Below are 25,664 nucleotides of genomic sequence, written 5' to 3' on the forward strand. Positions count from 1 at the left end.
AAAACAGGCTAAGACATTGCCAGCTGGTTTGGGGAGATTCTGACTGCTATCTATTTTATGCTCCTGCACACGAACAAGATCTACACCCCTTTAAGAGAGTGATCAAACATTCAACATCTCAACAACTTGAAAACTATTTCCTGAACTTCTTGACAAAAGGACTAAGAATTTCAATTTAGGTGGCTGTTTTCATGCAAACATTCTTTACTCTCTAACTTCATGAAGAATCAATAGTATAGAAATTACTCTTGGAGATGCTGGTAATCAAACAGTTAATGTGTTCATACAATATTCCACTGACTGCTATTTAAGATAAGTGTGAATTCATTTATCTTAAACCACAGAGGTTTGTTTTAATTATTTGTATGATTAGTCCAGTAATTGCCATTGATATAATGTCTCACACTGATTTAAATTAATATAAGGTCCTTTCACATAACAGAAGGTAATGAGTGTAATAATGTGGAAGCATTGGAAAAGGTGCAGAAGAGATTTGCCAGGGTATTGTCTGGAATGGAAGGAAGGTCTTACGAGGAAAGGTTGAGAGAGCTTCGGCTTTTCTCTTTAGAACGATGAAGGATGAGAGGTGACTTGATAGAGGTGTACATACTGATCAGAGGTATAGATAGAGCGGACAGCCAGAGACTTTTTCCTAAAGTGGAGGTAGCTATTACGAGGGGGCATAGTTTTAAAGTGAGTGGAGGTATATATAGGGGAGACGTCAGAGGTAGGTTCTTTACGCAAAGAGTGGTCAGGGTGTGGAATGCATTGCCGGAAAGGATAGTGGAGTCGGCCTCATTAACAGCATTTAAGCGGCTATTAGATAGGCATATGGATGATAGTATAAGGTAGGGGTGGAGGTTAGATACACCTTAGGTTTAGGGTAAAATTTCGGCACAACATTGTGGGCCGAAGGGCCTGTGCTGTGCTGTACAGGCCTACGTTCTGTGTTCTATGTTCTAAAGTGAACACATTGAGCAATGATGCTGAAATAGGATCATAAATTAGGTGTGAAACAAAATGCAGTTGTAAAGTTTTTTTTTATTTAACCTTGGAAGAAAAGTTATAGCTTTAAGCTAAGTGTTTATCACATTTGAATTTCAAGACTGATGATTGGACTCCTTGATTACCACTATGGTATAAAATTACTGAATGTATCTGACCATTTTAAAAATCTTTTTAATTGTTTTAAATACAGCCTAAACTCTAAAGGTTAAATATCAGGCTCTCTAACCTGGCCTCCATTGGTGGTGGAAAATATCCGACTTGTCCCTCCGCACTGTCTCACGTACCACAGAAACCAAAGAGCAGAGACTTCATAAGGCTCTGAAGTTACATTCACGTTGACAAAGAGTGTTGCAAATTCTCTCGCCAACCTGCAGTTAAACATGTAGAATAAGGCTCCCGTCTATAAAATAAACCTTCACTGCACTTTACTATTAGCTTGATGCCATGTTAAACAGCACCAAAAAGTTGGTAGAAATAAAAGTGGGAATTATAGAAAAGACATTTTTTTTATTTCCTTACTACATTTTCACCCATTATTACAATTCCAAACTGAGAGCCCTGACATTTTATATATATATTTTAAATTCACTTATGGGATGGATATGGGCATTGCTGGACCATCATTTATGAGCCATTCCTAGATGCCCTTGAAAAGATATGGTAAGCTGCCTTCTTGAATTGCTGCAGTCCATGAGCTGTGAGTAGACCTATGTCTCAAGTTTCGATTCTAATTTAGCTTACGTTCTAAAGGAATGTGGGTTGGTGTCTTTTATCCTTCATGAGGCTAATGGGGATACCTAATCTGCCACTAATTTTTTAAAATAACGTTGAAGAAGTAACACTAGATTAGTTCCTGGGTGAAGAGGTGAGCTGGAGAGGCAAGGACACCAGGACAGGCAGCAGCACCACCTAGAGGAACAATTAAGGAAATGATTCCGAGACAAACAGAGACTGAGCTAACAAAGTGTGAGGCTGGATGAACACAGCAGGCCAAGCAGTATCTCAGGAGCTCCTGAGATGCTGCTTGGCCTGCTGTGTTCATCCAGTTTCACACTTTGTTATCTTGGATTCTCCAGCATCTGCAGTTCCCATTATCACAGAGACTGAGCTAGATGCATTACATATGGTTAGAATTGGTTCTTGCTTTACTACAAATGAACTAACTGCTTGGTGAGTCTCAAGGTGGTAGTAATCGGTGCAAACATGCCTGCAGTTAAGTTATCGAATTAGGAGCAGCTTTGGTTTAGGGTTTATGAGCTGGACGCTGAATTGTAGACACAGTGATACATCAAGAAGGCAGAAAGTTATCCAATTCTTTGTAGAAATCTCCTAATTTAGTCAGTGGTCAGGGATGGGTGGGTGTGACAATGAATGGAGCAGTTAAGTGGACCAAGAGGGTAAGAATGCCAGTCTCCACAGTTATCGAATGATAACTGGTAACAGATATTCTTAGCCTGTTTCAATGACAGTACAGCCTACATGGGAGATGTGCAAACTAACCCTGGCATTATGGCACAAGATGCTGCAGACATTAGGTAAGCATCAAGAAATTTATTAGTAGAAGGGTATAGTATAGTGAGGGGAATACACACATAATCAAGACTCGATGTTACAAAGATTAAAAACATGGCAAAACTAAAGACGTTGTGTCTGAATGCACTTAGAGTTCCTAACAAAGTTAACAAATCGATAAATATACAACTGAGACAAATAAATCTCATTTGATCTCATGGAGATGTGGCTACAGGATGATAAAGATTGGGTCCTGAATATTAAAAGGCGCATGACTACTAAAAGGGATGCTATGTCTATGAAAAGGGGTAACACTGTTAATCATGAATAAAATTTAAACAATACTTAGGGTTAAGCTTAGCTCAGGAGATCAAGATGTAGGACTGGATCAGCTGGAGATGAGGAATAATAGGGGAAAGAAGCTACAATTGGGAGTGGCCTACAGGTTCCTTAACAGTAACCACAGTGCAGGAGAATGTACGCATTAAGAAAAATTGGGTGGTTGGGTTAAAGGGACAGTAAAGCGAATGGGCACCTTTAATTTACATATAAACTAGAAAAGTTAAGATATTGTCACTAACTGTAGGCAGCCTCGGCATCAGGAGCTATTTACCTTGTCCAGCAAAGTTTATCAATTAACTCTTTCATGGTCATGTTGTCCAACTCCATTGCATGTTCCGCACTCCATGGTGCATCTGCAGGAATCTAATAATATTAAATTCATGATCATTCCAATATGCAGACAATATGGGGCTTATTTTGAACACTGTCTCTTCACTTCTGAGATTTGTTTAAAGATCCAACCGTGCAGAAGGATGGACAAAGACTCTTTGCCCAGTTACAAAATTCTTCCCTAGAATGTAAGTCATGCCTAAGGCAGAAACCAACTGGCTTCAAAACTGTAGGTTCGTGTGAAGGCAAAAGTCATAAGTTAACCGTTGGTCAGGCTAGGGATATCTGGCAGGGTTGAGATTACGTTGGCACTGCTGTACATTCTGCTCAGTTTCAGACAGGTTAAGGAAGTTCCTGTCTTTTCAGTAGCAGCCAAAGGCAACAACAGAGCTAGGACAAGCTTGTATAACGTTTATATGTCTATTTCCCCTGAGAATGCATGCAAATAGAAACACAATTTGGCAGGACCATTTTGTCGCAATAATCGTAATTGATTGGAAAGACACTGTTCAAACCAGGTTATAGCCATGCCCCGAGACCTGCAGCAGGCTTGGGAGAATTTTACGCACTTTGTACACAGGAAACTTCCATTACCCTTCGAAATTATTTAATTTCAACACAGTCACTGCGCCAGAATCGGATGACTGTGTGAGAGGTTTCCAAGTGGGAATCACGATTTAGTGGAACTATATGTTGAAGTGGAAGATTAGTCGGAGACTGTGATAGAAAATAGATAAATCAGGTAGCACTTGGAAAGACCATGATCATCCTAGGACCTATATGTCAATCCATGCTTTTTAAATTCTTTGCAATGTGGCTCAGGAGATTGGATTTCAATCACAGAACACTTCTCACTGTGCCACAGATCAGGACTACCGCCATGTATGCAAATATCCTCATTCCAGAAAGCCTCAGCAGAATTTTTTATTTTACTTTCATCAGCTCAGCAAATCTGCTATGCATTCCTCCATAACACAAGGCAACAACATCTCCACCATGCCAGGGCATCTCAATCCACATGGTTTGATAAAAGCACTGTTCAAACAAATGACTGGGCCATCAGATGTTTCTCAGATCACATGAGGTTTCCAGGATTGGTGGCTGCAACGTTATGTCATTGTGTCTGCCAGATTGTACACCCCAGATCTGTATCAATCAGAAAGATTTCAAGCAGCTACCAGGAGTGTCTTAGTGAAGTTGATGGCCTGCACAGCTTTTAGAAAGCATCTTCGCATCTCGTTTACTGCATGTCCACAAGAGAGCTAAGAATCACAGTGTTGCAGGCAGTAAAAAAGACACTGAACGTTTTCAACACAGAATACTTTGGGGGTTGGTTAATCCAATTGGTTGGATGGCTGGTTTCATGACAGAGAGTTATACCAACAGCGTCGTTTCAATTCCTGCACCAGCTAAAGTCATCATGAAGATCCCTCCTTCTCAACCTCTCCCCTGCCCAAAGAAGGGTGATTCTCAGGTTAAGCCATCACCTGTCATCTCTCTCTTACAAGAGATTGGAACTGTGGTGACTCTTACTTCTGGAAGGAAGCAAACTTTTGTTACCTTCTTTCCCAATTCATCCAAAGTTCTCCAGAGATTGTTGTAATCCAAGTAAGCAATAGGGTTCCACATAGGAGGAAATGGCCCTTTAAATGGGTAAGACTTTCCCTGCGAAAGATGACAATAAATGCAATAGAAACTGAATTCAAAGTGCTAGATCAATATAAGTAATTAGAGATACCTTGAGAGTGCACACAGCTAATACTCAGACATCCACAGCACTGTACTGGATACGTGCATGATAGTGAAACACAGTATTGTGCTCAGTTACATGCCGTTTTACTCAGTTATACGTTACTATGTTGGGAAGTTCAAGGAAATATCCAAATATCCAACCCTCATAAATAGCAACACTAGGTGTCTTCATTAAGTAAGTTAACTGTGCTGGAAATGTGCAGTTATGCATGAACACCCATAGATGCAGAATTTATTCATTAATCAGAGATTCTCAACACAGCACTGGATATATCATTGTTAGTCAGGCCACGTAATATTGCATCAGGTATGCATCTTTTACAGTGGGAGGCAGAAACAATGTTGAACAAATACCTGTTAATCAGAGACTCTCACTACTGAACCGAATATCCATGCATCACTCAATGACACAGAATTTTTTGGCAACCTGGTCAAATCAGCTTTAAACAGTTTCTGAGGAAGAGTCACCAGACTCGAAATGTTAACTCTGTCTTTTCCTTCACAGATGCTGCCAGACCTGCTGAGCTTTTCCAGCAACTTTGTTTTGTTCCTGATTTACAGCATCTGCAGTTCTTTCAGTTTTTGTTTAAATAGTTTCTAATCCATCTAACCACATGCTCAAAAATGCAGATTGAGTGCTTCTAAAGGCATAAATTTATAACCTAACTAGTTAAACTACATCATATAATTACACAGTATGATTGTCAAATAAAGACTTTGATATATTACGGCAAGTCTAAGTTATGGCAGAGCAAGTTGTGTGTTTAGACAGCAGAACGTGGGAGATGGTCCTGAGCACCTATGTCCACAGGAAATGGCTTCACATTGAATCTCTCCTGTTCACAGCCATTAGCTGGAAAGTAAATTGGAAAGACTCCAACAGATAAGGGAGGGGGAGAAATTTCCGAAGAGCTTTTTTCCAGTCACACAACAGAGGAAAACACAGGTTCAGAAAAGGGTCAGAGTTACAAGGGACAGAAATTCAGGAAAAGTTGAGTAGCAGGTTCTTCAGATACTGACCTGTCCAACAAATACAATGTAGTCACTACCTGTGAGGGCCAGGTGAAGGACTACAGAGGGCAAGTTCCACTGCAGACCAGAGCACCATGGCTGAGAAGGCTGCCCAGGGCAGGGAACAGCAGGACGGAAATGTAGTATTAACAGGGAGAAGGTAGCAGGAGGAAAGAGAGTGGTGTCAGTAGTCAAGGATGTGAATCCCAAAGGGCATACTGCCTATTACTGTCATCCTGGGGTATGTTACGGTGACTGGAGGGGATCATGGAAAGGGAAGAGGCAAATTTAGTTGCTGTGGTATATTCTAGAACTAATGTCACGGGTAGGAACAGACAGGAGGTCCTTTTGAAAGAGAAGTTAGATTTTATCTTAAAAGGCAGAATCTCAAGAATATTATTCCCTGGATTATTCCACAAATCACAAGGAATGTCTGGAACAGACAGATCAGGAGAATTGGTAAATGTCTAAAGGGCTGGGGTGGGAAAGAGAAAGTCCTTTACAAAAAAAAATTTAGAACCAGCTCTGGGACAAGAAGAATTTGTATTAATGGCATGGAATCTGTACACTGTGAAAAGGAAACAAATACTTTAAGCGAGCAAGACAGGATGAGGGGGAATCTACTAAAAAGCAGAACATAGAACATTAGAGCGCAGTAGAGGGCCTTTGGCCCTCGATGTTGCGTCAACCTGTGAAATCAATCTGAAGCCCATCTAATCTACACTATTCCATTATCATCCATAAGTTTATCCAATGACCATTTAAATGCACTTAAAAGTTGCCGAGTCTACTACTGTTGCAGGCAGGGCACTCCACACCCTTACTACTCTCTGAGTAAAGAAACTACCTCTGACATCTGTCCTATTTCTATCACCCCTCAATTTAAAGCTATGTCCCCTCATGCTAGACACCACCATCCGGGATAAAAGGCTCTCATTGGTCCACCCTATCTAATCCTCCGATCATCTTGTATGTCTCTATTAAGTCACCTCTTAACCTTCTTCTCTCTAACAAAAACAGCCTCAAGTCCCTCAGTCTTTCCTCATAAGATGTTCCCTCCATACCAGGCAACATCCTGGTAAATCTCCCCTACACCCTTTCCAATGCTTCCACATCCTTTCTATAATGCGGCGACCAGAACTGTACGCAATACTCCAAGTGTGGCCACACCAAAGTTTTGTACAGCTGCTGCATGACCTCATGGCTCCAAAACTCAATCTCTCTACCAATAAAACCTAACACACCGTACGCCTTCTTAACAACCCAATCAACCTGGGTGGCAACTTTCAGGGATCTATGCACAGAGATCTCTCTGCTCATCCACACTACCATTGGCCCAGTACTCTGTATTGTTACTCCTTCCAAAGTGAATTATCTCATACTTTTCAGCATTAAACTCCATTTGCCACCTGCCAGCCCAGCTCTGCAGCTTATCTATGTCCCTCTGTAACCTGCAACATCCTTCCGGACTATCCACAACCCCACCGACTTTAGTGTCATCTGCAAATTTACTAACCCATCCTTCTACGCCCGAAGTAAGGCTGACTGGTCTATAATTACCAGGGTTATCTCTACTCCCCTTCTTGAACAAGGGGACAACATTTGCTATCCTCCAGTCTTCTGGCACTATTCAAAGCCAAAGGTTCTGCAATCTCATCCCCAGCTTCCCAGAGAATCTTAGGATAAATCCCACCTGACCCAGCAGACTTATCTATTTTCACACTTGCCAAGAATTGCTAACACTTCCTCCTTATGAACCTCAATCCCATCTAGTCTAGTAGCCTGTATCTCAGTATTCTCGATAACATTGTCTTTTTCATGTGTGAATACTGATGAAAAATATTCATATAGCGCCTCACCTATTTCTTTGGACTCCATGCACAACTTCTCACTACTGTCCTTGACTGGCCCTAATCTTACTCTAGTCATTCTTTTATTCCTGACACACCTATAGAAAGCTTTAGGGTTTTCCTTGATCCTACCTGCCAAAGACTTCTCATGTCCCCTCCTGGCTCTTCTTAGCTCTCTCTTTAGGTCCTTCCTGGACAACTTGTAACTCTCAAGCGCCTCAACTGAGCCTTCATGCCTCATCTTTACATAAGCCCCCTTCTTCCACTTGACAAGAGATCCAACTTCTTTAGTAAACCACAGTTCCCTCGCTTAACCACTTCCTCCCTGCCTGACAGGTACATACTTATCAAGGACACACAGTAGCTGTTCCGTGAACAAGCTCCACATTTCAATTGTGCCCAACCCCTGCAGTTTCCTTCCCCATCCTATGCATCCTAAAGATTTTCTTCTCAAATAAGGGTGGACAGCAATGGCAAACATATGAATAGTTATAGAACAGCAGTATATTAATATACTTAGATAGAACATGATAGAAATCTTATTACAATAAATTAAAGCAATATGCAGTGTTCACAATAAAATAAGGGAGCTGGAGACAATGACATTGGGAGAAACGAGATATTGATCACTGAGACATGACTGCAAAAACATTACAGCTGGAAATTAAACATTGTGAATTACAGCCTTATTTAGAAAAGATAGCAAAGTAAAAAATGGTGATCGAGCACCAATACTTAAGGATAACATAATGGCAGTCAAAAAAAAGCATAACTTTCAGCAAGGCAAAATATAACCCATAAGCATACAAGTAAATGATAAAAGGTTAATCACGTTTATAGATGTGGTCTGCAGACAACCTATGGGACATTGAGGAGGAAGTATGCAGAAATTTTAAGGAATTTAACCATACAGGAATAATAATCATGGAGGATTTCAACAATCTGACCTTAACTGGTGAGTGTTAAAAGAGATAGGTAAAGGAGATGTGGGAATAAAGGTCCTACAATTGAGTATCGGAACATTTTTAACCCAATTTGTAAAATACCCAACAAGGAAAGATTCCCAATGGGATCTAGTCATAAGAAATGAGACAGAGCATGTAATGAGATGTAAAAGTGTGGGAGCATGTAAGCAATTATGACTTTGGTATAATTGTTTGATAATCACAGTGCTTTTAAAGATGAGCAAGATCAGTGCAACTGAGAACCAAAGTAAACAGGAATCCTTTAGGCCCTGTTACGACAGAGAGACAAATAGGCAAACTAAATCAGACTGTCTACCTCTGCTTTTGCAATACAGTTCAATTAAAACTTCAAAGGCACAGAAAATTGCCAATAGTTCCTAACCAGACTTTAAAATAACCAATCCCAAGCTTTGCAAATAATCAATTCCAGGCACCGATTATATTTTAAACAAAGGACTTAATGATTTATTAACAACACAATAACTTCAGCAGAGCAAAAAATAAACAACAAAGTAATCTATCTGGTCTAGGGTATAAACCCAAAAACATATGTTTTCAGCCCCATCCATACAAAAGTCAGATAGGCAAACAAACACTATCAAGGGTTAATTAAATTAAAATAATAAAACTAGCCAGATTGCTTACCTAATTTTCATGCTGAATTGTTCCACAAGCATAGATGAAGGTTTCTTGGTTGATTTTCTGAAGATGTCTATTAGGATTACTTTTACAATTCACTCAGATAAAGGTAGTAATACTTATATCTCAGTTTTCTATTCTCTGAAATTCCGTGAGCTGATAAGTGGGGTTTAGCAGGGAGTTTTTAAATCTTCACGCTGTAGCATCAACAGCCAGATTCTTTCTCACTGTAAACACAGTTCAAATACCAATCCAAATTCTGACCACTCTCTGACAGACTGACCATCTCCACCACAAGGCCTCAAGTTACCACTCAACATCTGCTGGAACACAAGGTATTTTGAAGATTTGCCAGGACCAATTCTTATTTTCTGACCTCGTTAATAGCCATGTTTTGCTGTCTGTTCAAACATAACGCTCTTCCCCAGTGACAAAGCGTCTCCAGAGCTTTTTTGATCAGGTACCAACCTGCAATCAACTTCCAAGCTTGGCCTCATAAGTAAACAAAAGCTTGTACAGTCACAAGCTGTTGCCCACTGTCCAAAAGTCACCTTTAGCTCAAACCAAAACCTATAAATGAATATAATAAAAATAATGAAAAATTAGTGAGGGCTATAACATCCGGAAAACTTTGGGCCCCATCAAAGTAATTTAAGGAGGACTCTGGCCTAATTCCCAGGAGGAACCAGGTCAGGTGGCAATGGTAGCTGAAGGCTGTATGTATCTGGAGTCTAACTGAGTGGTCCCCAACAATGAAATAAATGTTAGAATGTTGTTTAAAGGTGAGGATAAGCTGGGAAAGGGAAAGTTTCAGGCTACTTTGATGACAACTTAAATACCATAATTGAGTGCTTAATTCATCTATTTCTACACCATTTCCAATTCTCTACTTCTTCCCTGGGAAACAGCAAATTCCCAACACATTAATCAGAGTGGGTACCTGGCAACTGCAACTCACTGAATACTTTTCCTGACTATCACGAAACTACTTTTTTGCAATAATTTCACCACATCGTCTATGGCGACCATCCTGCTTGACCTTTCACCTGTGCAGCTCACATTGCTCTAGTGCACAGGTCTTTAGAGGACATTTACAGGCTCAGTGTCCTGCGCTGCTTTTCTACACAGAGGAAGAGGCAGGCTATCTGTCACAGTGGGGGTGCACCAATCATTCAAAAGGGTAGACATGTTGCTGTGAGGCACTGCGCTGTATCAAATCCACACCTACAGCATGTGCCGGCAGATTAAATGGTAAGTACATGCAAGTACTTCAACCAAATGGCCTTGTGTGAAATGGAAAGGGGAGAAAACTTCCGTGGGGCGAAGATGGGAGACTCCAGTCAGTCAGGGTTGCCACCACAATCAGTTGAGAACTCAGTGCTACTAGAGTCTGGGGGTCTGCGTCCTTGCAGTCCAAGGATTGGGCCTTGGGTAGTCCTGTGGGTCACATGGAGATGTGGAATTGTGTCTCCGGTAAGTGTGTTAGAAGTGCAGCAGGCAGGGACGAAGGATACGGTGTGTAGGAGCTGTTGAGTGGACATGATGTGTAAGAGTCATAGTTAATGAGACTTGGTGAGAGGCATGTGCGGTGGCAGAGGTAGAGGAAGTGGTAGCCTTGGGAGTGTGAGGTGGCATCTACCCAAACTGGGCATTGATTTCCTACCCGCACTGTTAGGCATCCACTTCACCCAGGACACTGCACTGACCCAGGCTCCAAGTTGTGTCCAAATTGATCCTGGAGACGCTGCAGTCTGCAGGAAAAAGAACTGCCCTCCTCTGCACCAGCCTGAGAGCGAGGCCTCCATGTCTCAGTTCTTGAAGCAGGGGATGAGCGTTCCGTTCTTCTGAGCCATGTCCTCATTGATAGCACAAGCTCTACAGTGTGCGGGCCAGTTCCTAACATGCAACATCTGAACAGGAGCATCACTTGGCATTAAATATGGCACTAGAGATGGGAACGGTGCGGGAGGGTGCGGTCCTGGCAGGGGCCAGCTCAGATGCATGATTCCCCAGAAAAGGTGAACAAAAGTCCAAAAGATTAATGAGTGAGATGAAGATGCCCGAGAAAACTCACTCCTAGACTTGATGAACCAGCTTCCACCCACCGAACTCGGCATAGCACTTTAACAGAAAGTGGGAAATTCTGCCGTGAGTATTTTTTTCTCTCTGTCACATTATTTTGTAAATTCTAAAAAGGTAAGAAAATGCAAGGAGAGTATTTATTGTTTGAGAACTTCATCCTTGATACCATTGGAACATGGGTCAAACAAATGTATGCCATGCTTTCTCAAACAGGAACAACAGCTTGTTCCAAAGGCAACAGGATACAGACGCTAATCTATCAGAAATTTCAACAATGTTATCATCGAAAATGTCACCATATGTGACATGGCAACAGCATCTTATCAGTGGATCCAGTGAGCAGGAAGTCTCAGGCTCCTTGCCAACGCTGTCTTGCCTGGAAACAGGACTCCATAAGTACACAGCAGGGAAGCAGTAACTCATAAGGGAGAACAATCCCTGTGTTTACTGCTGTAATATAAATCCACATCCTAATTTAGTTACTGTGTCTGGTCTACTCCCTAAATCGTTATCAGAAAGGTGCCATCCTGTCACTTAGGCTAGTTACACGTCTCTGTTCAAGGTTTCTTATTCGTGTTCAGATGCAGGAAATAGATTTTTAAAAAGTTTTAATCGATGCCGCATTATCATGGGTCATCGAACAGCCACACAGTTACTGGGCTGCGCTATTATAGATGTAATAAATCATGCAGAACTCTTCAGTCAGCAACACAATGGAATCTAAATACTATTTGGTTCAATTACTCAATCATACGGTGACGGGGTCTCACAATTGTTGGACTTATCAGTCAGCCACATAGCAATACGCTTTTTGTCAAGTTCAAATGGTCAATTTTTATTATTGCAGATTTCAGAGAGTTTAAAAACAGTGGTTTAAGCTGGGAAACAAGCAAGAGGTAGCCAATCACATTTTTAAAAACTGAATGCAAGAACTCACTTGTGGAAACGGGCAGGGCAATTACAGTTACATCGTTGTTGAAATTTGTGATACATATTTCGTAGGATCTGGGAGAGAAAAGGGTGTGAAATGTTTAAAGGAATTGTAAATATTGAAGATATGAATTCTAGGGATCTTTGGACATAATACTCCACAAAACTTCATTGATTTTACATTAATTAGTGCTTTCAGCTTCATTTTATAGTCATAATTCACACTTAATATGTCATTTAGCTTTTAGCAAATCTTAAAGGTCATGGTTAGTCCTCTGTAGCAGGTACCTGTGTCTTCCACTCTCTGCTGCTGACAGGCAGATTTTAAGTCCCTGCATGCTATAGGTCTGTATTTACCAAATATCACAGTGCTGGTCAGTAACATTGAAGTAACATGTCCAGGAGGCAGGAACTCATTCTAGTATCTTTGTTACTGAATTTGTTTCCATTTGGGATCTGTGTAACAGGTAGACAAGGAGATATAACCATTTTTATTAACTGTTTCAGTTCCGATGGGAAGAGCACACAAATAATCAAGTGCTAGATCTCCATGAGGTATACCATTGGCATTAATGCTTTTTACTCAATCACCAAAATGGTCGATTATTTCTCTTTGGTACTGCTATCCAAAATACAAAGACTTCCACCAAGCTTCTTTTAATGAACTCAACATACTCAAATAATTATGAATACTATCACTGTGATGGGAGGAATGAGCTGATAATCAAGCTGCACTACAACACCAGTCACACCATCAGTGCAAATGTTTCAATTCAGTTACCAAAACATCCAATAGCTTCTCTTATGTACTTTTAACCTGAAAAAGATGCAGAAATGCCCACCGCTCTTCTTTAAAGATCACAAAATAATCAATTTATTCTGAACAACACTTATTCTTAAAACTAGTTGCAAACACTGCTAAACACCAAAGCTGTGATCCAGAATTAAAATATATCCCCTTAATCCTAAATGCAGATACACTCAAACAACACAATAAGATGAGTGGCTGCAGAAAATATGCGTTTTTATAAAGTCTAAACCAAAGAAGACTGACCTTTATAGGCCAAGTGTAAGGAGATAAAGAGAAACAAAGGCTAAAATGTGATGACCTCTTATGTCCTATGGATTTCCTGTTGATGAAGCTGAGTTACTGGCAGTCATAGACTGATGTGAGATGATAACAGGAACTCTAGGCCCGAAACGTCAGCTTTCCTGCTCCTAAGATGTTGCTTGGCCTGCTGTGTTCATCTAGCTTCACACTTTGTTATCATAGACTAATGTGAGATGTCTATATCTGAATCTAACAAACTCAGATTTGAATCTTTGGGCATTAGTCACAGACCACTTCTTCTGGAATTGTCAGGCAACAGTAACACTGATATTTCTAAACTTTGTTAAGGTCCCATAAAATTCTACTGAGAAAAGAATTTGACTCTCAACTTCTGTGGGTTGAAAAGTGTTGACAGGCAACCATTAGCAGAGAAGCCCCTGGTCCATTTAAAGCCAACTTTTCCACTAATTAAGGTGATAAAGCCAATCTCTTATTTCCTTTTAAGCTTTGCTTGGCTGTTCTCTTCTAAGTGACTTGATTTTCAGTGAATAACAGGGAAACCACAACACATATCAAACCCTTGGATTCATTTTCTAGAAATCATATCGAGAAAAAACTTTTTCACTCCAGAGTATACTGGACAGTTTTCTTTTCACATTGTCTCAAAGTGTCAAAATGAATTCTCAACATAAAATGAAACTCATCCCTAAATACAGTAGCAAAACTGATTCATATCTAAGCTATAACCCTGAATTACAACGAGATCCCCCTTTAATTACATACCACAAAACAGATAACAAAGACTTTTTACAGATGATGTTTTTAAAATGGCAAATAAAAGATACCCTTATTGACCAATGGCTTGAGAAGCAAAAGATAGAATTTGATGAATTCTTATAGTCCACTTAGTTTCTTATTGACCAAACTGTCTTAGCGACAGCAGATCTTCCAAAAAAGCATTCAAATTGGATCCAAGTCCTTGGATCGTGGTCACAGATCAGCTTCTCAAAGTCTACAAGATAGTCAAAATACTGAGATGTGAAAACTTTATCAGTTTCCAAATTCTTTCATTGAGAAAGGGAGTTGGAGAGTGAGACATGCAGTCTTACTATGGCTTTCCTTCTAATCTCCCAGGTTTGTAGAACAGGAACTAAATTCAGAAAGAGTTGCTCCGCAACCATTGGGACAGAGAATCCATAGGGTCTTCCAAAGACAGGTTTTCGAGCAAATAAGGGCAATAAACTCCATCTCTTATCACCCTAAAAACTTTGTTCGACTGTGTTCCAAAGTTATTTGACTTTCTGTCATCAGCAGGCTGACCACAGCCCACATTAAACTGTTGAAATCATTTCTACAACGTCTCTTGGGTCCCTTCAAACTACTGGCAAAAACACTTTTTAATCCAAATAGCCCCCAAACAGCTCAATATCTTTCAGATTTTCACACAAATACTGATGCATGGATCCATCCCTTGGGAAGCTGTCCAAAATGTCAACAATAGACACATGTACAATAGGGTAGTGTTATGCAATATGATTCACAAAACAATGACCATAATTCATTCCTCACGAATGGTCTCAAATACTTATGGGTTCAATCAATTCTCCCACTATTGATTGCATAGTTATGAAAAGTTGGTCAGCCCCTTATCAATGGAGTTACATTTTTAAACTCCCATACTCTATGCTTTCAACATAGTATACATGAACAAATAAATTACAAGCAAGAGTAGCCGTCAGCCGCTCAAGCCCATCCTGCCATTCAATAATAACATTGTTGATTTTGTAAAGACTGAATCCTTTCATTTCTTGTGAATTTTTGACTGGGGACTGAAAAGAAAAAAGACTGTTTTCAAAATCAAGGATTCTGAAAGGGGGATAAGCTACCGAAAATTAAGTGCTCCTTACGCTGCTGCTTGTTCAAGCACTGGGGGCAGATTACTACAGATAGGCTGGTATCTTACAACCATAATCCTCAACACTGGTGCTCCGCAATGCTGCGTACTCAGCCCTTTACTTTACTCCTTAAACACTAAGGACTGTGTGGCCAAATTCAGCTCTAAATTCCATTTACAAATTTGCTGATGACACCACTGAAGTAGGTCAGATCTCAAACAATGACAAGACAGAGTACAGGAAAGAGATAGACAGCTTAGTAGCATGGCATAAAGACAATAATTTTTCCCGCAGTGTCATTCGGCATGTCCGTAGGACTCTTACCAATTTTTATAGATGCACCACAGAAAGCATCCTATTGGGATGCATCACAGTTTGATATGGCAACCGCTCTGCCCAAGGCTGCAAGTAATTATAGAGTCTTGTGAACACAGTCCAATCCATCACAAAAACCAACCTTCCTTGCAATCATTTCATTAAATTCCTCGCTGCCTTGGGAAAGCAGTCAACATAATCAAAGACCTCTTCCAGCTGGTTACACTCTCTTCCACTCTTGCATTGGACAGAAGATACAAAAGTTTGAAAACACGTACCAACAGATTTAAGAACAGCTTTTCTCCCCGCTGTTATCAGACTTAAGAATAAATCTCTTATATGTTAGAGCTGATCTTCCTCTCCACCTTCTCTGTAGCTGTAACACTATATTCTGCATTCTGTTCTATTACTCTGATATACTTATGTCAGGTATGATTTGCCTGGATAGCATGCAAACAATACTTTTCACTATTTCTCGGTACATGTGACAACAATAAATCAAATCAAATCAAATATGACCATAAGGTACAGGAGCAGAATTAGGCAATTTAGCCCACCAAGTCTGGTCTACTATTCAATCATGACTGGTATATTTCTCATTGCCATTCTCCTGTTTTGTCCCTGTGATGCTTGATCTCCTCACTAATTAAGACCTATTTATCTCTGTCTTACAAACACAGAATGATTTGGCCTCCACAGTCTTCTGCAGAAATGAGGTTTACCCCTGGCTGAAGAAATGCAATGCATGCAAGAAAGGAGTAATGGAGTAGGGATAGCAAGAACTGCAGATGCTGGAGTCAGAGTCAATACAGTGTGGAGCTGTAGGAACATAGCAGGCCAGGCAGCATCAGAGGAGCAGGAGAGTCAACATTTCAGTTCAGCACCTTTCATCAGGATTGGGGAGGGGGAAGGGAGCTGGAAATAAATAGAGGGAGGGGGTGGGGCTGGGAAAGGTAGGTGGGACAGTGAAAGGTGAGTGCAGGTAGGGTGTGGTGGGGATTGGTCAGTGAGTTGGGAGCAGCGGATAGGCGGGAGAGAAAATGGACAGGTTATGGCAGGCCAAGGAGGTGGGAATGAGAAGGAGGGTTAGTCATGGAATGAGGCCGGGTGCGGGAGATTCTGAAGCTAGAGAATCTATGTTGAAGCCATTTGGCTGTAAGCAATCGGGGCAGAACATAAGGTGTTGTTCCTCTAATTTTGGTGTGGCCTCTTAGTGATACCATAGGAGGCCCACGACAGACATGTTGCCAAGGGAGTGGGAAAGGGAGTTGAGGGCGGTGCTGATTGGAGCGTACAGGGTACAGATGCTCTGCAAGTCTGTCACGGAGTCTATGCTTGATCTGTCCAACATAGACAAGACCACAACGAGAGCAAAAGATGCAGTAGACCAGGTTGGAAGACATACAGGTGAATCCCTGTCAGATACGGAATGATTGTTTGGGGCCTTGAATGGAGGTGAGGGGGAGGTGTGGGCGCAAGTGTAGTGCTTCCTGTGGTTGTAGGGCAAGTTGCAGGGTGTGGTGGGGTTGGTGGGGACTGTGGATCAGACGGTGGGGCGGGGGGGGGGGGTCTCGGAGAGAGTGGTCCCTACGAAAAGCAAAGGGAGTGGGGAGGAAAATATCTGCTTGGTGATGGCATCTGATTGCAGGTGGCAAACATGGCAGAGGATGATGCGTTGAATTCGGAGGTTGGTACGGTGCTTTGTGAGGACTGGGGGACTCTATCCTTGTTGTTGTTGGGGGAGGGGGCTTGAGGGCAGAGCTGCGGGAAATGCAAGAATGGCTATCCTCAGAAGTCAATGGCTGCCTGTTAATAATGTGCATATTTTCCTACTGCTTCAACACATTGTCACATTACATGTGTGAGGTCAGTTGGTGTTACATGATCATCTCATGTACCCTGATATAAATTCCGACATATAATAGATGTAGTTATGGGCTGTTTTTACTCGAGGAGATAATCCTGTAAGAGACAGTAAATACAATGACAAAATGCCCCTCACTCTTGCAGTAAGTAACTTTTTAAGAATTATTGTTGGATATCAGTACATCTAAACTGATATATTAAAGATGAGAGCCTAGCTGCAGGGCGTTTACTTTTACAGTGTATCCGTGACAACAAAACATGATACAAGATCTGAAAGGGCAACTTCTCTTTGGAAAACAGAGATAGAAACACATTGGCATTTACATCAGACAGAAGAAAACACAAGGGTCTTTTTTCTAAAGTGCAAGTACAAAAACTTAAAGTAGACACAAGAAAATTTCCTGATGAATTTATTATTAACCTAACAGACATTAATACTGGACAAGTCAGATCCCAAACTGAAATCTGTCTTATTAGACCCCAGCACTTTTTTAAAACCAAGAACTCCACTCAATGCATTCACAGAAGACTGCCAGTGTACATTTAGCACAAGAATAGAACGTTTATTAAACAAGAAGTACACTAATATATCACCCTGTTGGAAATGTTGGAAATATTTCATGACAGACATGTGAAAAAGATTCAGCTTCACACTCGGATAACATGGTGTAGAGCTGGATGAACACAGCAGGCCAGGCAGCATCAGTGGAGCAGGAAAGCTGACGTTTCAGGTCTGGACCCTTCTTTAGAAAAGGAAAGGAAAATACAGCCCTGTTGCTGTAGCGACATAGTTGCAGATATACAAAGACATACATTCAGGAAGCCTCTTAATTAATGTGGCTGTGTTTTAGAGAAAAGACTGGTGGAAACTGAGTTTAGGAACTCATGTGTTTATTCTGATCTAAAATGACTTTTGTTTGGAGTTTATTTTAGGTATTTTGGGAAGGGAGAACCTTCCCAAAGAAAGGAAAGGAAAAATCTTCCAACGACTGCATTAATTCACCTGAAGGAAACTTGTTGCAGCTATCCCAGCTGAGAGTGAGCAAGGAGCTTTAGTGAAGATGGTGGTGACACTTTCCTGAAGGTGGAATGTTTGCTGTGTTCCTCCAGCTCCACACCTTGTTATCTCAGACTCCAGCAACAAGTTTCCTTCAGGTGAATTAATGCAGTCGTTGGAAGATTTTTCTTTTCCTTCCTTTGGGAATGTTCTCCCTTCCCAAAATACCTAAAATAAACTCCAAACAAAAGTCATTTTAGATCAGAATAAACACATGAGTTCCTAAACTCAGTTTCCACCAGTCTTTTCTCTAGAACACAGCCACATTGATTGAGAGTCTGTGATAATGGGAACTACAGATGCTGGAGAATCCAAGATAACAAAGTCAATGCTGCCTGTTAATAATGTGCATCCTAGGCCCGAAACATCAGCTTTTGTATTCCTGAGATGCTGCTTGGCCTGCTGTGTTCATCCAGCTTCACACTTTGTTATCTTGGATTCTCCAGCTTCTGCAGTTCCCATTATCACTGATACAATTTTAACCTCACTGCAAAGCCTCTTCCAGGGATGCCTAACCTGAAGAAGTTACCCTCCTCCCTCCAGAGGATGAAGGGTCTAGGCCCGAAACGTCAACTTTTGTGCACCTGAGATGCTGCTTGGCCTGCTGTGTTCATCCAGCTCCACACTTTGTTATCTTTGATTGAGAGTCTTCCTGAATGTATGTCTTTGTATATCTGCAACTATGTCGCTATAGCAACAGGGCTGTATTTTCCTTTCGTTTTCTCTCTTTTGTTTAGTCGTGCACTGAACCAATGCTCCCTGAGGTTGCACAGTTGGTGGTCATGTAGCAGCTGAGAACCAGCTATGCACTATCGCTCATCCTCCATCGTATGAATTCTGTTCTGTTTACATGTACCAAGAGTTCTGAAGTCCATAGAGGAACAGCTAAAATTAGAGAGAATATTGCACTAAACTGTTAACTTGAAGAGCTGAAAGGGGTTGTGAGCAGGATAAGTTTGTAAAATCTCATCGATATGCATGTAATAAGAAACAGACCTCCAGACACATTGACCCATACAGATCAGGCTCACAAATCTAAAATGAAAATGAACCATGTCTTCCCTTTCTTAAGAAAAAAAGATAAATTCAACTTAAAATCATACATTGCTTGTAACTGGTTTAATTACTGTTGCTTTAACAATGCCTCCATTGACACCCTTCAACATGCAGCTGAACATTACATTTATTCTGAAATGTTTTAGTACTTAAAGTAAGATATGTACATTTTCTCAAGATTAACACTCAAGAGAGCAGGATGTGAAATCATTGGCACTGGGATTCGAGTTTGAACTTTAATATTTTACATACCTCGATGATTCATCAATAACCTTGAGAATTAATGTCACAGCATCAAAGGTTAGGAATTAAGTCATAAAATATGCAGTTTTCGAAAGCAAAACTTTTATTGTCTACTACATTTTAGAAACGTGTATGTAGCAAACATTCCCATCAATCGAAAGGATGCTCCCAATTTTACTGCTTCTTAATGCATTCCATTTTAATTTATTTAGCATCTCTAGTCAAGATCCACGTGCTCTCGAACAAAGGTATCTTAGGTTGGCAATATTTAATGGCTATGTATATTATTTCCCTGAGATTTCTGCCCATCTCCACAGAACATTGGAAGGTCCTGTAAGGAAATTTACCCCAAAGGATTTATCTTGGTGAAAGGTAACACTTTTTACTAAATTACCGACGACAACTCTGACTATTAGCATTACTGCTAAGGCTGGTTGGCTCACCGAGCTGGTTTGTTGTTTTGCATGCTTAGTAACATCCTCAGTGTAGCCTACGATGAAGCGTCGGTGTGTTTTCTCACCTGATTTTTAAACTCTGGGGTCCGTTGAGATGGATTGCCTCACTTCCGGTTTTCCTCTGTAGTGGAATGTATATGGGGTCGAGTTCAATGTGTTTATTGATAGCATGCTTCATGGAGTGCCATGCTTCCAGGAATTCTTGTGCTTCTCTCTGCCTAGCATCTTGGTGATTTCCCAAAGCCGTGGCTCTGCTTGTCCGTGTGGATTGAGATGAGTGAGTATTGGTCGTGTCTTTTTGTAGCCTGTTGGCGTTCATGTTCTCTTGTTGGAAAAACAGGAAGGAAACTAGCAACAAGAGCACACGAACACCAACTGGATCCAAAAGGACACGACCAATACTCACTCATCTCAATCCACGTGGACAAGGAGAACCACGACTTCGACTGGGACAACACCAAGATCCTGGGAGAGGCTAGGCAGAGACAAGCATGGGAATCCCTGGAAGCATGGCACTCCATGAAGCATACTATCAATAAACACATTGAATTTGACCCCATATACTTTTCACTACAGAAGTAACCCGGAAGTGAGGCAATCCATCTCAACAGACTCCAGAGTTTAAAAACCAGGTGGGAAGCACACCGACGCTTCATCAGAGGCTGCACTGAGGATGTTACCAAGCACGGTAATGAAACGTCTGCAGAACAACAAACCAGCTCGACGAGCCAACCAACCTCAACACCCACAACCCGAGTTACAGATCTACTCCAAAACATTATTAACAAAACTCTCAAAGTAGTCTGCGATTTTGTTGAAGGCATAAATCTTAGCAACATGATAAATTATTCTTCTGAAGCAGCTTTAGGTGCATTTGTATGATAACTTTCATAGAATCACTACTGTATGGAAAAAGGCCATTGGACCCAACAAGTTCACTCTGACTCTCTGAAGAGCATCCAATCCAGGGTCACAGCCCCGCCCCATCCCTGTAACCCTGCATTTCCCCCATGGCTAATCTACTTCACCTACACATCCCTGGACACTAAGGCCAATCCAGATAACCTGTACATCTCGGAACTGTGGGTGGAAACCGGATCACCGAGAGGAAACCAATGTGCACACGGGGAGAATGTGCAAACTCCACTCAGACAGTCACCCGAGGCTGGAACTGAACCTGGGTCCCTGGTACTGTACGCCACTGTGCCGCCTCCTTTTTTATTTGCAAGAACTTCATGGCAATCTCCACAACATGCAATGTCTTAAGTCTGCGATCGACTTTTAAGTAATGTACCTTCTTTGGCAAACTTCTCATTGTTTGTTTATGTCTAACCTGTGAGTCTTCTGTGAGTCCTCTCATGAAACATTTGATGGGCATTCACAGTTCATGCTATCTTTGTTGCTGCTTGTGAAAGCTTCCACAGTTATGCCACTTCTGTCTTTCCTCTAGACATGTTTGTGCTGCATTGCTGATGTAGATCATCCTCAAAATGCTGAAGCAAATTTCAATGCTAGCCTCCACAAGGGCCAATTAGCTACAGTGTTTTCCCAACAGGGGTGACCTACAGTGTAAACATTTGTAAGGTTCTTTTGTCCACATTTCTTTATTCTGACCACCTTGACATTGTTTGTCCAACCTGGGGTCACTCATGCAGGAGACTGTATTTAACTTTTGTGATGACACTAGGAATAGCAGGGCTTGACCTCCAATGTACTACCCCAGTGGAGATATAGTCACTCGCTCACTCATTCACTCATTTACTCACTCTCCCTCTGACTCACTAGTGGGGTTTAAATATAGTCTTTCATACAGGAAACATAGGCTTCATATTTAAGTTGAATTTTCAGGAGGGTATTCTCCATTTGTTGACAGAGAAACTCTTCTTTTTTATAATTTTATCCTGTCATCAAATTCTCACCATAGATTTCAAGAGTGTTTGGTGGAAGTGCTTCAGAGCTTGGATGTGGCACTTACAACAGACCCAGGATTCTGATCAGGGCAAGGGACTAATTTACTAATTTCAGATTAATTTCATGTTGCGTCAAGATACAATCAGTGAGTCAGCCATTGACAGAACTTGCTTTCTAGATGCATCTAGGAATATCTTCATCAAAAATGACGTCCTGAGAGGTCACTCCACCAGGGTTTGAGATTTTCTTCTGTAGCTTTGAGACAGGTGCTATCGACGGTTATATCTGATGGCTCATAATGTTGTGGCCACAACATAACATCAGTCTTGAATATGTTGATTTGGAAATCAACATGTTTTAGTAGTTCTCAAAAATGTGCCTGTCAAGGGCTTGCTGCCTTCCCTGTTGTCTGCAGGAGGGGTACAATCATCTGCATCAGAAGCTCTGTGCTTTGGTGGAGGAACACAAGTTGGAGAGATTATAAATTCTACATCTAATACTATACCTAATGTTATTAATTTGCTACACTTAACATTTAGACCATAAGACATAGGAGTGGAAGTAAGGCCATTTGGCCCATCAAGTCCACTCCGCCATTTAATTCATGGCTGATGGGCATTTCAACACCACTTCCCTGCACTCTCCCCGTAGCCCTTGATTCCTTCTGAGATCAAGAATTTGTCGATCTCTGCCTTGAAGGCATCCAACGTCCCGGCCTCCACTGCGCTCCGTGGCAATGAATCCCATGAGCGCATCACTCTCTGGCTCATTTCAGTTTTAAATTTACCCCCTCTAATTTTAAGGCTGTGCCCATGGGTCCTAGTCTCCCCGCCTAACGGAAACAACTTCCTAGCGTCCACCCCTTCTAAACCATACATTATCTTGTAAGTTTCTATTAGATCTCCCCTCAACCTTCTAAACTCTAATGACTACAATCCCAGGATCCTTAGCCATTCATCATACATCAAACCTACCATTCCAGGGATCATCCGTGTGAATCTCCGCTGGACACGCTCCAGGGCTAGTATGTCCTTCCTGCGGTGTGGGGCCCAAAATTGGACGCAGTATTCTAAATGGGGCCTAACTAGAGCCTTATAAATCCTCAGAAGCACATCGCTGCTTTTATATTCCAACCCTCTTGAGATAAACGACATTACATTCGCTTTCTTAATTACATGTAGTAACATCAGTAACAGAAAAAAGTTCAAAACAACTAAAATGAAGTAGAACATTTACCTTCACAAAGTGAATCAGTTGTTCTTTTTCATTAACTTTGTATGTATTTATACCCAGCTCTTTTGCTAAACGCAAAATCCGATTTTGCGTGGGCCCAACATATGCTCCTCCTAAGTCAACATACTGGAACTCTGGACCCTATAAGAAATAATTAAATCAATGGTATTATTATCTGTGGCATTATTTCTCAATTTCCTGTCTACTGTCCTGTTTGTCTGCGTTCTAGTGCCCTTCTGCTCAATTATACTTCATTAAGTTTAATTCTTGGCAATGTTTGTTGAGAAACTATTCTACAGACTGTATATCGCAGGCTTGACAATTTATGTCATTGCATAGTATTTTCATATTTGTACTCGAGCAGGAAATTATTGAGAATTATCCTTCTCTGAAGGACATATTTATAACAAGCAAGCTTTGCTGCAGTAAGGGTGTGAGCCTTTACTTACAGTGCTTTCATAATGGTTTCAGAAATGCACCATAGGGTGGTAAAAATATTAGTGATGACGAAACCCCTGTACTCTCCACATAAGGTTCTGTTGTACAAAGATCAACAACATTTCAAAAGCGGTTAGTCATATTGTCTGCCCCATTGAGTCACTAAGAGATGGAAATATGATGTTTAACTTTCAAATATATACTTCAAAGAAATGCTTAATTACAGCCTGCATGACACTGAGCAAGTAGGTTGCACTATCAATCAAACAGATAATGATTGCCCTCATAGGGTTCAAATATTCACTTGCCTCTAATTCACCTCAGCTTTCTGTAAAAAAGTTCAGAATTTGCAGTACTCATTTCGTGGCAATTATCGTGAGTACGCCTCATGAAAATAGCGCCAAAAAAAACTTCTCCATTTTACTTAAGTAATAAAGTGCTCCTCTAAAGAATAGGGCCAGGATTCTTTGGATTCCTTTTGATAGGCGAAAATGCAAACTGATATTTTCAAAACCTCTGCAATCCAAAAGTGTAAAAGGTGGAGTTGTTTTCATGACTTACTTGAACAGTGTATGTTCTTCCTCCAACACGATCTCTAGCCTCCAGAACCACCACATTGAGGCCCCTCTCTGTGAGGAGTTTGGCAGCTGAAAGACCTGGCGTGTAAAGACAGCAGCATAAGATGGGAATAGAATGGCCGACAGAGCAAGGAAAAGCCTGGAATTGACCAGAAAATAAATTGTATCAAATGCAAACAATTATGCATTAAATGTCGTCCCATATTAATTCAATAGATTTGTCAGTGATTAGCAAACCTATCCACATTAATCCCACTTTACCACACTTGGTCCATAGCTTTCACGTTATATTTCAAGTGCTCATCTTTTTTTTAAAGGTTTGAAGATTTCCCAGCTGTACCATCCTCCGAGGCAGTGCATTCCAGTTTCCGACCAGCTCCTGTGTGAAAAGATTTTCCTCAAATTGCAACTAAACCTCCTGCCCCTCACCTTGAAATTAAACACTCATTACTGACCCTTCAACTAGGGGAGCAGCTGCTTTCTATCTACCCTGTCCATGTCCTTCATAATCCTATATAACTCATTCCAGAACCCACGTGCACCCTCCCCCGAACCCATCAGCTTTCTTTGTTCTAAGGAAGACGACCCAAGTTTATCCAGCCTCACTTCATAGCTAAACTGTTATAACCGAGGAAACAATCTGGTGAATGTCCTGTGCAATTCTCCCAGTGCAATCACATCCTTCCTATAGCATTATCTTGCATTATACATGCTTGCTTCTCAAAACTCGCTAATACATGCTTGCTTTCATCAGTTGACAAGATCAGAAATTACACAACTCTGGGTCGTAGTCCAGAGATAGTAGGAACTGCAGATGCTGGTGAATCTGAGATACCAAGATGTGGAGCTGGATGAACACAGCAGGCCGAGCAGCATCAGAGGAGCAGGAAGGCTGACATTTCAGGCCTAGACTCTTGAAAACACAAGCTTTCGGAGTCTCAGTCCTTCTTAAGTTGGTAGTTAGAGAGAAAGGTAGCATCAGACACAGAATAACTAAAACATGAAAGTTCACACCATTGGTGAGGATGTACTAAACAAGCCTAAGATGTTGTTAAATCTTCAATCAGTTAGTAGGTTTCAATTGATAAATATGCACATGTAAATCCCTGAATTCCTTTTGCGTCATGGTCCTGAAAGAACTAAAG

The 25,664-nt window shown here is 41.1% G+C and overlaps 1 protein-coding gene across 1 annotated transcript in view; it reads right to left on the reverse strand.

Annotated features, from left to right (window-relative positions):
* LOC125458828 (amine oxidase [flavin-containing]-like) overlaps positions 1–25,664 on the reverse strand; it is a 76,771-nt gene that overhangs the window by 34,950 nt on the left and 16,157 nt on the right. The window contains exons 3-7 of the mRNA XM_048544538.2: positions 24,503–24,597; positions 23,507–23,644; positions 4,753–4,857; positions 3,134–3,225; positions 1,235–1,376 (exon numbers count right to left, since the gene is read on the reverse strand). Of these exons, the coding sequence (XP_048400495.2) occupies positions 1,235–1,376; positions 3,134–3,225; positions 4,753–4,857; positions 23,507–23,644; positions 24,503–24,597 (572 nt within the window). The remainder of the gene's footprint in view (positions 1–1,234; positions 1,377–3,133; positions 3,226–4,752; positions 4,858–23,506; positions 23,645–24,502; positions 24,598–25,664) is intronic.

This window comes from Stegostoma tigrinum, chromosome 15, assembly GCF_030684315.1.
Source record: "Stegostoma tigrinum isolate sSteTig4 chromosome 15, sSteTig4.hap1, whole genome shotgun sequence".
In the NCBI taxonomy this organism is placed as follows: Eukaryota; Metazoa; Chordata; class Chondrichthyes; order Orectolobiformes; family Stegostomatidae; genus Stegostoma; species Stegostoma tigrinum.